The following is a 15015-nucleotide window of genomic DNA, read 5'->3' on the forward strand; positions in this document are numbered from 1 at the left end:
GAAGGGCTCTGGTAAATTCCATTAGAGGAATGGTCTATTTTCCCGAACGTAGCCTACAGGCCACTAACACACCAGGTGTAGCTACTTCCATTGATTAGGCCTATTGGAAGCTAATTGTTGGAGTACATAACGCGAACGGAATGCTTCAGTTACGTGCCTGGTGTAGCTACACTCATAAGAAACTGACCACACTACCCAGAGATTTAGCTTGTAGAACCTATAATCTTCTAACCTAAGTGTTAAACCACAAATAATAATATTAGCAACAATATTTTATGCTCAACTACGGGTATTGTTCTAGTCTAAACAGGGAAAATCAAAAACACAATACCCCTGCAATATTAGGCTAAGTTGCTATCACTAGAGCTAATTTATGTCTTCTTGCCATTATTACATTGACATACAATGATGTTTTGTTTGATTACTTGCTGTTTACTTAGTGTTTTCTATGTCTTCCAGAGCACATCCTCATGTCAGGCTACACAGCTTTCTAGCCTACATTAGGTCATCACGTTAGAAGCAAAGGTTTGTGATCTAACTTTTATTGTTGTGCTAGTTAGTTTCTAGAAGTCTTTTTCTAGTAGGCTAATACAGGTTCTTACGTGCTTGTCAATGTTTTGGAAAGTCAATAGGCCTTTATCACGGCAGCCGAAATAGGAAGTGAACAGCCCTGTTCCTGTGTGAGCACAGGTGTTTCTAATTAAGTGTCAGATTCGGCCACAGTTACTTCAACCAGAGGCCTCGTTAATGTTTTTAGGAACACCTGTGGTTTGTTTGCCAACAGGAAAGTGAACAGCCCTACTTCAGCTGCCCGTGGGCTGCCGTGATAAAGGCCTATTCATGGGTTTCTTCAGGTCACTTTCCACAGGTGTATAAAATCAAGCACCTCGATTATGAATGCAGACTGCTTGGTGCTTGATTAATACACCTGTGTAAATGGACCTGATGAAACCCATGAATTGCATAACAGATAGAATTGATATTACCGAATGTCTTCGTGGGTGTGCTACTTAGTACATCATACACCTTACCACAGTCACTAAAATATTTTTGTTTCCATTGTGCCAGTACAGTTTTGTGAGATAGTGAATGTCCTGTGTACTATTAGTATCTTGTAACTTGACAGTAATACATTTATTTACTTTAGGTACCCAAACAGAATACATCATGAAAAGTATGAGTATTGATACAAGCACTTCGGATACACCATGGGCATGGGGGCCTGCTACCTCTACTGCCATCAAGCCTGTTCATCCAAGGCCAGCTAGAAGACCTCGGGTTGATCAAGAGGAGGAGGAGGATGAAAGCGACATCTCCACAATAACACCTGATGGCTCCACCTATGGCCCAGCACAATCAAAGAGCAATGTAATAAAATCATCACAGCCAACGAATGTGTTTTGTGTGTTGTCCCTTCGGATCCCCAGGACAATACAAGCCGAGACAACAACTCAGACCTTTTTCCCTAAATAATCCCAGCACCATCTTACAAAGGATCTGTAGGCCAGATGTCTGCATCATCTGGCAAAAAGAGGACATTGTTAATTCTGTGCATAGTTTGGATGTTCTTGTTTTGTGTTTGCATTATTTTAATAGACTGCAATATTACTATTTGTCAGTGTTTCACGGACCACCTAGCACAAAAAAAAAACCGGTAGACCTACTTCAACAGTATATTACACAATAGGCCTTCTCACTGAACCACCTTGCTTGTTGTCTTTGCACCTTGCTTATGGTGTCAGAGGATTCATATGATTTAAACTGGCATAGGTTACATCAGTGTTGCAGAACTGTTTGGATTTACATACAAGTTGGTTCAATATTGCAAACAACTCATCTATTATATTTTACCACATCTACTTGTGGAACACTTGATAGCTTGCGGACCACACTTTGAGTACCACTGCTGTATGTAAATATAATAAAGTTGTTTATAGAAAATTGACCTGTTTTGTATATTTGTTTTAGGAGTTTCATCAGTTTTTGTCCCTTTTAAGCTAAAGGTTTATCTTACCTTTCATATCTTCTGTCTCACAGAGGGCCATAGTCGAATGTTTAGTGCATTTTGAAGGGAGTACATTATTCTAAGGCAGACTGGTTCTAATCCTGGGTACAGGGTCATACAGACAACAGGGGTACTGGTGTTGCCCATTTTTCTAACCACATGAGCAATCCCCTTACGAAAAAGTAGTATAGGAATCTTATAGTATTTGGGACAAAATATTATAGTAATCTTATAGGAATAATTGGGACATACTGTAGAAGTACTACTAATAACTATAATATCCTGTAACCGCTGTTTTTCTATAGTAGTCTTATAGTACCTATAGTATGTCCAAATACTATAGTATTCCTATAAGATTACTGTAATATTTAGTCCCAAAATACTATAAGATTCCTATAGTAGGCTACTTTTTCTGTCATACGTGACAGAAAACAACTTGAGTAGGCTAACCTCTGCCAATGTCAGGCTATCAAAGCCATAGTTCTCATTACCGGAGAAGTCTTGCAGCACACATTCTCTGCTTCTGTAGGCATTCTGGTACAATTCCAGCAAAATATAGCTAGGTAGGCTTGTTTGCATTTAGATCTATATATATATATTGGGCTATGACCAAGTGGTCTTTCAATGATAGTATCATGGAATTCAAACTATCTAGCTATTCCGATAGCATTAGCAGGCTAGGTCAGTGGCTGAACTGCATTTAGGGTGCTTACCTGTGTTGTGAAGTAAAATATCTACTAGGAAGACTGCAAAGACTTTTGACTGTGTAAAGAAATAGGTCTTTATTTTAAAACGTTTCCAACTGTTTATTACTTGAAAGCAAGATGACGATTGTCACAAACGTTTACCTCTTTTAGGAGAAATTTAAGCTGACAGGCAATTGTTACCATTAAACCAACGTTCACCGACAAACGATCAGGAAGCGGTTCTTCTTCCTACTCGAATACTAGGCTCAAACACATGAAGTTGTATCTCCGAAGACATTTTGTGCAACCGTTTTGACTCGAGTTTTAGCCAGGTTTTAGCACTGTAAAGTTGAATATGGAGCATAGCACAGGCAGAATCGGATGAGGACGCACTGGAGGAAGCGTCACAGTACTGTTAGCAAATCAGAGGTGAATTCATTAGCATGTCATTAATATTCATGACTAGAGGCGAAATCCAGTCGTTCCTCCCCGCCCACCTTCCCCACCAAACTAGAACAGCATGAAACAGACGCAGGACAGCATTTTTTTCACCAAAACCGGCTCACAGGGCATTCATCAATACTACAGACCACTACAAAATGAATGAAAAAACGATGAGATGAGACCTTTAAAAAAACAAGTCAACACATTTCACTAGCTTTTTTGAGTAATTTCAACTTGACAGTGAAGAACTCAAATAATCAAGTTAAATCAACAAATGCTCCCAACTTGAAATATATAGTAATGCCAACTTAGTATTGTGAGTAAGGTGGACTTACAGAAGGTTAGCAACTCAAAAATTCAAGTTGAATCAAGTGCTTTTAATTTGAAATATCTAGTAATGCCAACTCAGTATTGTAAGTAAGGTGGACTTACATTAGGTTGGCAACTCAAAAATTCAAGTTGAATCAAAAGTGCTTCCAACTTAAAAAAACAAGTCAACACATTTCACTAGCTTTTTTGAGTAAGTTCTACTTGACAGTGAAAAACTTAAATAATCAAGTTAAATCAACAAATGCTCCCAACTTGAAAATATATATTAATGCCACCTCATACTGACTCTAACCAAAAACCAGTCTAAATAACAACTCAAAAATCCAAATAGATCAAACAATGTTTTTATTTTCAGCCAGTTTGAACACCCCTGACCTACAGTACCCTCCAGAATTATTGGCACCTCTGCTAAAGTTGACTAAAAAGAGGAATATAAAATCATCTTTTGGAAATTGATCTTAATGCCTTAAGTAAAACAATGAGGGAATATCCAACCTTTAAGGACACCAATTTTCTTTGTGAATGAATAATGTATCATAAATAAATAAATGTTCTTTCTTAAAATACAGGGGTCATAAGTATTGGCACCCCTATGTTAAATCCCCAAGGGCATGCAGCTTCATCTTGAAAGACTGCGTTCTTGCAGAACAACTGCCAGCATCAAGGCCCAGGAAAATCTTTTGCAACACCTCGAACGTATATTTCAGTTCTTTCGGGTAACATATTAATGCTATGCAGGAGTCCGAATAGGTAGGCCAGTGCAGATGGAAGATCCTTGATGTCCTGTAGAACAACAGTCTCTTCCAGGGCGATGGCGATATTGGTGACAGTGTCCGGTGCTTTCATGACGAGGTCGTCTTCAATGACGGTCAATATTCCAATTTTCATGCCTCTAGTAGTCCTCCTCAGCATCTGTATCCTTGGTGGAAAAGCACAGAACTACATCACTAAATTTGCAAAAAATAAATTAAAAGACAATGGTTATCCGCGCGTCTTTTAGCGACAATCTGAGAGGAACGCCGGTGCAGCTCAGATGTCTCCTTAATTCTTTTTTTACTTAAGGCGAGACACTACAGGTGAATAGGGTAAAATTTTTAACTAGCAGATATCACTATGAAACTTCCCCAGTTGATTACTTACATAATGAGAAAAAAATGTTTTACAAGTTTTCTGTAATTTAATGTTTACATATGCAAATTAGGCAGTATCTAATTAAATATGCGATAATTTGCATACATTTTAAAACACGTCGAGTTCATCATTAACTGGTGCACCAACTGCATTTTTGTGTTCCCTAATTGTGAAGTGTTTGTGCTTCCTACTTTTGTGTGTGTCGCAAAGTTTTGTACATTGCCAATGCAATGGTCGCAGCCTACAAATGGACAAGTTATAGCTTCATAAAGTAAAGTAGGAGAGAGGCCGCACTATGCATATATACACTTTTATTTGCACATACGTGTTTCGGCGTGTGCCTTCTTCGGTGTGCACAGCAGCACACTGAAGAAGGCACACGCCGAAACGCGTATATGTGCAAATAAAAGTGTATATACGGTATGCATAGTGCGGCCTCTCTCCTACTTTACTTTATGTAACTATCCAGGCCAGCACTCTTAAAGTTTAAAAGTAGACACATTGAGTGAAGCCTGCTGCTATCCTCACTTACAAGTTATAGCTTCACCACTAAATGTCCTCCAAGATGTTTAAAAAAGTCCACTACAATCACATTGGAATGCACAATATTGACAACTGTAGTTTCGACCTGAGATGATTTGCCATTTGCATGCCAAATTAAAATTTAAGGTACCTGAAGTCTTAAAAATACACACACACTGGGGGTGGAGGCAGGGCCAGCTTTTTCCCTGGTGACCGTGATGAAGCCAGTAATGAGTCAGGAGGGTCTCTACATGGACACTGCTTACATTGCATAGCAACAGAAGAGTCTGTAACAACTCGAGTCACATTCCGTTAGCAACTGTCACTATAGCTAACGTTAGTGATATCTTAGTTATGACTGTGAATGGTAGAAGCTTGCAATGTTCTGGGAAGACATAACTAGTAATGCTGAACAAGGATGTTCCTAAAACATTCACTTTCAGACACAAACACCTTAGGTTTGCCACAGATGAGGTCAGACACGCTGTGAAGGCCGCTGTGAGTGCCCTCCTCTCCAGCCCCGATAGCGATGACGATAGAGACCTAGAAGACGCAGCTGCATCAAATGAACCTGAACCATCAGCTAAAAAAACAAGGAGTGATTGCCTGTCTGCATCTGCAATTGCGGTACTGTTTGATTACAGTGGGGAAACACACACAACAGAGCTAAATCATTACTCTCAGGATATATGCCCACCTCTCCACATTGATCCCATGACCTGGTGGAAAGCCAACGACTGCAAATATCCCTGCCTGGCAAAATTGGCAAACACATACTTGGATGTGCCTGCTACATCAGTGCCAGAGCGTGTGTTCTCCACAGCTGGACTAATTGTCAATAGATTGCGCACCCGTCTTCATCCCGAACATGTGGATATGCTCATTTTTTTAAACAAAAATATGGCATAGAAAGATAGTGCTAGACTATGACACTTACTTTCGTTAATAAAACGATGTTAATAAAAGTTCACGTTTATTGCCGACAACTTTGTTATATTGTGCTGCGCTAATATAAGCCTAAAATCATTATGGCATAGATAGCACATTTTCAAATGAACATTTAATTTTGATAACGAAACTATGGTTGTAAATATACATCTATAAATAGAGATTGTTTTTTGTTTTGTTTTTAAGTTTGACGTCAAGTTCATGTTGTAGCCTAGTCTGACCATCATTCCAAAAAAAATGCTTGAGGCAACATTATGAAATTATCAGTTTTGAAGATCTGAAGATGATTTCGCAGTTTTTAAATATTGAAAATGTTATGAACAGTTTCCGATAGGCCATCGTTTCCATATAGCCTATGTGTCTAGTTCAGTCATACATGCGTCTAGTTCAGTCATGCATGCTATAAAAAAATATAGCGATCTGTTTTCGAGCATGTACTAGGCCTATCTGCCTAAGCCTATGTTGAAATAAATTAATGTTCATGGCACAGCTGTTGTATTAAACAGACTGATTTCATACAAATCATAAAAACCTCTCCCTGTGTCATTGTGTGTGCGTATGTGGGGGAGTTCTTGACTGACCGATTTTCGAATCATTTTCGAATACTTTGAATACTATCAGCGAATATCGAATGGTATTTTTGCCAGAAATGCACATCCCTAATTCAGAGCTGTCCGACAGAGGACAATGCCCTTGTATTTTGGTTGAAAAACAAGGACAAATACCGTCATTTGCATGCCCTAGCTGTCAAAGTGCTTTCTGTACCTGCTTCTTCAGCACCAGTAGAAAGAGTGTTTAGTGCTGGAGGGCTCATTATGAGGCCCCATAGAGCCAGTTTAGGAGCAGAAATGCTCTCCTCCCTTATATTTCTGAAGTGTAACAAACCACTTTTGTAAGTAGTTGTTACACATCCATGTACAAGTTTGTTGATAATGTACAGACTTGTTTTTCTTGTTACACATTCATTAGCAGCTTTACTTACCTCACCTGCAAACAAAGTGCTGCACTAAAAGTTTGTTGATAATTTACTCAGATTTGTTTTTCTTGTAAGAACTTTATGCTAAAAAAGCTATTGAGGACAACTGATTTTGGAACAATTAATTATGACCGCCGCTAGCGAAGCGGTCATATAGGGATTGTCAAAGGTTTTTTTTTTTTTTTCGTTATCTACTTCCTGAATTTTTGGTCAACGATACCCGGGACACACACACACAGGCACCCACATACTATCGATACATACTATCGGTATTAGAACGGCCGATACATAATTACAAATTCAGTAGGATTAAAAGAAAGCCAAAATATATATTCATCATCATCATCATGGCTGCATTTCCAGTATTGGCGATAAGTAGTCGTTTGTCTACTAGATGGCGCATCATTGCAGTGAGACGTAATTTTGTTGGAAGTTAAACGTGGGTTGGAATAACAATGGACGCTTCCTACAAGGACTATAGTTTACCGCAGAGAACGTCTAATAAGGATAGGATGATGTTCACATGAAATGTAATTCCCATTTCTTCTTGAAGCCGAAATAAATCTGAGGATGTTTATCGGACATGCTTGGTTTTACTGCAGGTACGTTAATCTTATAATATCAATAAGGACCTAGGTAATGTTACCGTTAGCGTTGGTTGAGTGATGGAGGCCAATTTGATTGATTGCATTTGTAGAAAACTATAAATGCGGTTATACCAAGCAAATTGATAGCAGCACTGTAATTGTATCTTTCGACTGTCATTTGTTGCATGTGCTACAAAAATCATTCTGTGCAATGGAAGATTTACCAACGTTACACCGGTCTGATACAGTTTTGCCTATACATGCATGAGACTGAGACGCCTGTTTATTTTGTTTTAAGTGCGTGCAGGGTGTGAGAGGGGAATCGATGTGCTTTGATTCCAGCTTGGTAGTTGTAGTCTGTGAAATTAAAAAGCACGTGTGTGTGAAGTATCCAAACAATGACACCTTCATTTCATTATGGCTGCTTTAGCAACACACCTTAAGCTACTGTGTAGTGGGTCCCATTTAGAAGTGGCTACTTCATTCGCGCTTTCCTTGACTCATGGAGCTGCGTGAATTTTATTACAACTTTTCGCCACGATATGTCAGTTTAAAGGCCGTGTTGCAGGGTTCATTTTCCAACGAATTTGCACAATTTGCTTGTTGATAATAAACATTTAAACTGTTATCCATTGTATTTGATGTTGTTGGGTATCACAAAACGGAATATAATACGAAAAAGCAGGTAATATTTCACAGCATTTGAAGTGATTCTCCTTTCCCCCACAATGCATTGCATTACGTCACCTTGGGGAGACTACAGACCAAAGCCCACCTTGTGACCCTTGAGAATAACGAGAGAGGAGTAGAGAGACGAGTAAGGTATTGTTCAGCAGTAGATAGCGCAGATTATAGATAAATATATAGGCTATAGATAGCCTAGATATGTATATAGACAGATAGATAGCTAGATAGATCATGTCATTATGCTGGTCACAGGGGAGCTCCTCGACCAGCGGCCAAAATGCACTCGCTTCCCTAGTTACTGCAACTCTCCACCACAGTTTCCATCGGGACGGCACAGCCCACACAAGCACCTGCAAAACTGCGACTTGCCCATATTATCTCCCTCTTTGGTAAGCCGTACCCTGACGATGTCAATGGCAATCAATCACGAGCAGTAGTTATCGAAAATATTCATGCTGAAGACACGACCAGCCTAATCGGCGGCGGCTAGAAGCTAAGTAACTGGGGTGGCTCACAGGTGGGACTAAAAAGTTAGCCCAGCTAGCTATCATGATGCTTCATATTCTGATCTTCTGACTAAGTTTGCCCGGTAGCCTACTTATCTGAACTAACGACATGATCACTATCACTAGATATAAAGAACATGTTGACTTTCATTCGGTGCTGTTCACTGACAGTAAAAAAAAAAGTGTCGTAATGTTATAAGCATAATACATTGAACTGAATAGGTGCATTATAGCCTCATAACGAGGCCTCTCAAATTCAGAAAATTGCATTAAACTAAAATCGGAAGACATTGTTATCTTTGTTAGACCATAGGGTCGTTGTCATATAAATGCTGTAACGAAATTCGAAGTGTAAATATACAAACTTTATGTTGAAAGTGTAACCGCGACCGTTTCCCATAGGAATGAATGTAAAACATATACCCTCCAAAACGAGACCTCCCGAAATTCAGAAAAAATACTAAATTGATATCAGGCACCATTATTACCATTGGTAGATCATAGGGTAGCTGTGATATAAATGCTGTGACGAAATTCGAAGTGTAAATATACAAACTTTATGTTGAAAGTGTAACCGCGATGTCCATTGAAATGCATTGAAATGAATGAAGCGCAGATCAAGTAGTCCCCAAAGTGACGTCATCACCGAATTGCGTACAAAAAACCCGCTAATGCTAAAAACAACAAAAACTGGCATTTAACACCATTTGGAGACATTTTTAAAATGATATACATATATTGAGTGCTTTATGTACCCATTAATCAACAGTGGTGTTTAACCTGCAACACAGGCTTTAAGTCCGCTTGATACTGTAAGGCGTAAGCCATTGGTTTCCAAAGGAGATTTTATTTGTGTCGCCAGCATAGCCTGTTGACAATTTATGTTGTAAATAGGCCTACCTTATAAGCAGACCTCTCAAGTCTCACGCATTGAGCGTGAGACACACACATTTCAATGATTTCACACGCTTACACATGGCCACACATGGCATTTCTCACTCCGAGAAATTATTAACTTGCCCGCACAGACATTTCTAAGGGCTATATTTTACTAACCTGACCCTAGCCAGATGAATGTCGTTCCGCCTAGCTTCACTCACATCCATCTGGGACCTCTTCCATTGAGAGTGATTTCTCCAACCAACTTTATGGTTTAGCCAATCAGGACGCAGGGCGGGAGTTTCATAGATGTGACATAGCGTAGAAGCGACTGTGAGTCTGTTATTAGCGTCACGGGTTGGCTTCGATGTGAGTGGTTGAAGTAGCACGTCAGTAGATGACGGACAAGTGGCTTATTCAATCATATGCAAGCATTTTTTGATTAGGCCCAGCCTTCTGAAGCAACACTTCAATGGATCGGTTCCAGATGGATGAGTGGAGCTAGGCGGAGCGAAATTCATCTGGCTATTGCCAGGTTAATATTTTACAAACGTGTCACACAACGCTGCTGTCTGTACGCTCATTCAGCTCATAGAGCTGCTGTTCAGTTAACCTATCGGCCAATCAGAAAATAGGATTTCTCAACCAATCAGGAAATAGTTTTGTTTTGATGTGGGTCCGCAACGTGGACTCTGCTGGTCCGCGGAGTCGTGGAGTGAAATTAGGCCCGGTTCTTCATCTGATAATTTGCTGCGCAGTTGATCAAGATACCGCGGACCGACAAAAAAAGAAAACTAACGTTTCTGCTATCGATGTCATTAAACATGGAGCCATACAATAAAGTGGTGGTATGAGCGTTCATTCAATGCAGGCGTCTGCGCGAGAGAAACTGAAACTAATCGATAACGTTGGTATCAAAGCTCCGCTTCAACCTGTTGAATGCTATTTAATTGTTTAACAACACTTAATAGAACGTTGATTTTTGGAACTTCCATAGAAACAGAGCAGAGACTGTAGCCTATGATACACTGTATAGCACTGAGTATTGTATAGTCAAATTTGAATATAACGTGGCCAAAAGCTATTGTAGCCTTCTTTCTATCTGTTAAAAATCAACAGATCAGTGATTTACGCCTATCTGCTCACCAAAAAAGCTGGTATTGTGTTTCCTGAATCCTTACATTCAGGCATTCATATTAAACTTCATTAAAAAACCTCAGGTCAAAGAAGTTTGAGAAAGGCTGGTCTACATAACCTGCATCAGATTGAGGTTTGCAGTGATGCGCCTGAAGGCACGGGTTGAGGACCCAGTCAGTTACGTCACAATATGCACATTTGTTTAAATTCATACATACGTAATCACCATGACCAAAATTATACTTTTTTTTTACTTTGAATCTTAAAAAAAAAATATTGACCTACCTACCGACCCATTTTTTTTTTTGGCTGTTACTGCAAACAAGAATATTTTTAAGGATGGCCTCATGACTGTGAAAATGGCTGACATTAAACCACAGTGCTTTAAATGAGAGCCCCCAGTATCAATTGAAAAAATATAATGTCCGCAACACTGCTTTTGACTCCCAATTATTTAATGCAACGTTTCGACCCTGCTAGGTCTTCTTCAGCAGGGTCGAAACGTTGCATTAAATAATTGGGAGTCAAAAGCAGTATTGCGGACATTATATTTTTTCAATTGAGTATAGTTTTCTTTTGTCCTGCACCTGCCAGAAGGTGGGATGTGCGCACAATAACTGTTTGCTGAACGTCTAGCCCCCAGTATCAGTCATCAAGGCATCAAAATCTGCCACAAACACTTACAACACACAACATCACTCATAAACACACACACACACACGGACAGAACCACCACTGTTCAAGAGACCATTTTGGGGCTAAATGTGCTTTTTCTCATTTGGTTGTTTTCTGTTTGTTTAGAGCAGAATGAGCCACTGCTGCTCAAAGGGCCCATTTGGGTTAAATAATTATTATAATTAATGTTATTATTATTTACTATAGGGTTCTAGAATAAATAAAACAGTGTGTTTGAAATAATGGAATTTGTTCAAGCAGATGTAGGACTTTCATGTACTTCGATCAGGGGTGAGGGGGCGTGGCACTGTGCCAATACCACGCCCCCTCCCCCCTGAGAAACAAAGTCTCACTCCTTGCAAACATCAAAACTTGAGAGCCCTGCTTATAAGCCTAGCTAACAGCTTTCTATTAGGATAGTGTGTTAGTTACAGTTTTGTCATAACTCCCTGATGCATTTTTGCATTTAGAATAGCCAGAGCGTGAACAATATCGGGTGCCTATGGACTAGGCTTGGTGAACCCAGCCTGATCTGCCCGCTATTTATTTTTTGATTTCTTAAAAGATTGAGGTTGGTCTGGTGAAAGCCAGACTAGCCATGGACCTCAGTTACACAATGCAAGGGAACATGAATCAGCCTATATTTGCACGAACAATAACGGACAACAGCTCTTCAACTTTGGCCCGGTAAAATGTGTATGAACAGTCTAGCGACGCATTTCATCAAGGCCCATTTGGACATGTCAGTTATTTGCACCACTGGTTAGATGTAAAACAGCATTTCGTTTCAGACTACTGTTACTTAATTTGTGCATTAACAGTAACGTTTCAGACTACTGTTACTTAATTTGTGCATTGACAATAAAGTATTTCATGAACTAAAGATGACTAAAATCTTATGTAGAAGAAGAAACATTCACAAAAAATCCATCCATCCAAAAATGACCTTTGTTTTTGATAGCTGTTGAAAACGGCATGGAACTGACAGAGATGTTTTTGTTTATAAATAAATAAATAACATTTTGCTGATACCTTTTGCTTTTCCCAAATACAATGTAGCCTACAGGTGTAAGTGACCTTTCATCAATCCAGTTGCAATGGATGAACTGTGATGAACTGCCCTACTTGTGATTGTTTAGAGATTTTAAAGGTTTTATAACAATGCTACATCTTCTTTGGCTATTCTACAATCTATTCACCTTTTCAGCACCAGTAGGCTACTTTCTGTGCAGCCGCACACACACACTCAGGCATGCCAAACAAGCATACACAAAAGTTTCAAGAGTGGGGGATGGGGGATGGAGTAAAATATGGAGACAAATTGAAGTGTGATTTATTTTCGCGGAACGGATGTACAGGACTGACCGGCGGTCATATTTTGTACCGCTGTGCGGTACATCTAGTATTTTAAAATAGTTGTTTTATTTAAAAAAGTAGTTGTTACACATTCATGCACAAGTTTGTTGATAATGTACACAGATTTGTTTTTCTTGTTACACATTCATTTGCGGGTTTACTTACCTCACCTGCAAACAAAATGCTAGACTAAAAGTTTGTTGATAATTTACTCAGATTTGTTTTTCTTGTAAGACGTTTATGCTAAAAAAGCTATTGAAGGATACAACTGATTTTGGAACAATTGATTTTGATCCACCTCCTTGTGTGTGTAAGTGAGTGTGTGTGAGTGAGAGAGAGATAGTGTGTGTGTGTATGTGACCCAACCAACTTAATGAACTTCCTGATGGTTTGTTGTCGTTTTATTTAAAAAAAAGTAGTTGTTACACATTCATGTACAAGTTTGTTGATAATTTACTCAGATTTGTTTTTCTTGTAAGACGTTTATGTTTAAAAAAGCTATTGAAGGATACAACTGACTTTGGAACAGTTGATTTTGATCCACCTCCTGTGTGTGTGTGTGTGTGCGTGTGAGTGCGAGTGAGAGAGAGTGTGTGTGTATGTGACCCAACCAACTTAATGAACTCCCTAATGGTTTTATTTTAAAATTCTGCACTTTGTTCTAAAATAAAAAGAACATATGTAATAAATAGGTAATTCCATTGCATATCACTGACCTACTGTACATTCCAAGATATGAAAACCCAGTGTGTTTGGGTGCAAAGTGGAGGATGAGGGAGTGAAATGCCTCCAACGAGTATGTCTGGTACTGTGGGGATAGCTGCCGTATATCCTTCACTAGTGCTGCCCTAGTAGTTACACTCTCCAATTTCATTGCTACTGTTGAGTCTGCATGGACATATTTTACTGATATTACTACATGTTCTTTGACTGTACATATGGATGAAGAATAGCAGTATAATTTCTTTCTTCACATTTACCAAAACCATACAAATATATGTTATAGCTGGAGTACACCTGTAGCAAAATATACTAAACATAAACCACAACCTTGAATATCATAGCATTATTGCATTCTTTAACATACTGATGGTGTACCTGGTTCTAGCCACTGCTTGTTTTGCTGTTCCCCCTCCAGAGGTGGGTGTGCACAGCAGGGAAATGCAGAGGTGTCATGTTCATGAATGTCCTGAACATGGTTCACCAGGCTTTGCCATTTGACCTGCATCACATCTGGATCTCCATCAGGAGTTGAAGCAGCAGTCCAGTACAGGTGATTGACAATGGCTGGCTTCCACAGCTTCAGGTCCTCACAGTGCCTTTCTTTAGCGGCAGCATCCAAAGCCTTCCCTAGAGCTGTTTCAAAACCAAAACAAAGTATTGATGGAAATGTTTTTACAAGACTCAACTTTACAAAAGGCTACCAACAACAGGATACATACATTTTCCAACATGCCAAACATCAAAGAAATGTTTTGTTCCTTCAGAACACAGCTCCTCTCGCACCCACTTGGCAATCTGTGTAGAAAGACACAACCCCTCAAATACACTAATAAAAACTTTGAAGAAAGGAAGAGGTTGGGAGAGGGAGTTCCATTCATAAGCATTGATATTAAACTTTTTTTTTACCAGATCTACTTCATAGGTGTTCCGTTACTCAGAATTAAAAGCCACCCCGTCAGCCAATCAGAAAAGAGTATTGCTTCTCTCCGGGTGATAAATTAGAATATACAACCTTACCTGCCGATGTCTGTGGTAAGGGTTGACACATGTAGGTTCTGGTTCTTTAAAAAAAAACATACTGCGCTTCAGACCCTCAAGCTCACACCAGGTGCTGTTTGGGACCTCAGAGCTCTGTAGCATGTCACAGACAGTGTAACACTTGGAATTTGGTAGTGGAACTGGAACAAAATGGTTTGTTTTTGTTTGATGCCATCATACTCACCTGGACAAGCTGAAGATCTATGATCTTGTTTGTTCTCTCTATCAAGGAGTAAGTGCCATACTTTGCACAATGCCCAGGGGAATCTGACCTAAGAATGTTAAAAATTGAATTAATGAGTTGCAATGTAAACATTTTCTATCTTAGATGAGGCCAACAGGTCATTTACCTGCAGTCACCCGAGATTGCCAGTCCACCACCTTT

General features: G+C 39.4%; 1 protein-coding gene and 1 long non-coding RNA gene across 2 annotated transcripts; both read right to left on the reverse strand.

The window, feature by feature from the left end:
• Positions 1-3972: 3972 nt before the first annotated feature.
• Positions 3973-5464, reverse strand: LOC121711856. Its single transcript, XR_006032467.1, has 2 exons — positions 5270-5464; positions 3973-4384 (listed from the first exon to the last, which is right to left on the reverse strand). It is a non-coding gene; the product is annotated as an uncharacterized LOC121711856 (long non-coding RNA).
• A 4792-nt stretch (positions 5465-10256) lies between these two features.
• LOC121711174 lies at positions 10257-15013 on the reverse strand. Its single transcript, XM_042094536.1, has 6 exons — positions 14815-15013; positions 14610-14723; positions 14312-14387; positions 13968-14225; positions 13595-13757; positions 10257-10314 (listed from the first exon to the last, which is right to left on the reverse strand). The coding sequence occupies exons 1-6, from the start codon at positions 14944-14946 to the stop codon at positions 10257-10259; spliced, it is 801 nt and encodes a 266-aa protein (XP_041950470.1). The 5' UTR covers positions 14947-15013.
• Positions 15014-15015: the final 2 nt, after the last annotated feature.

The sequence above is a fragment of the Alosa sapidissima genome, chromosome 6 (assembly GCF_018492685.1).
Source record: "Alosa sapidissima isolate fAloSap1 chromosome 6, fAloSap1.pri, whole genome shotgun sequence".
Classification (NCBI taxonomy): domain Eukaryota; kingdom Metazoa; phylum Chordata; class Actinopteri; order Clupeiformes; family Clupeidae; genus Alosa; species Alosa sapidissima.

Bases quoted from the DNA above. Each gene is read 5' to 3' on its own strand.
- LOC121711174 (XM_042094536.1), bottom strand. From the start codon at position 14,946: ATGTTTACATTGCAACTCATTAATTCAATTTTTAACATTCTTAGGTCA. The intron at 14,724-14,814 runs GTGAGTATGATG...GACATGCTACAG, and splicing joins TAGATCTTCAGCTTGTCCAG to AGCTCTGAGGTCCCAAACAG. The intron at 14,388-14,609 runs GTAAGGTTGTAT...CTTTCTACACAG, and splicing joins CTTACCACAGACATCGGCAG to ATTGCCAAGTGGGTGCGAGA.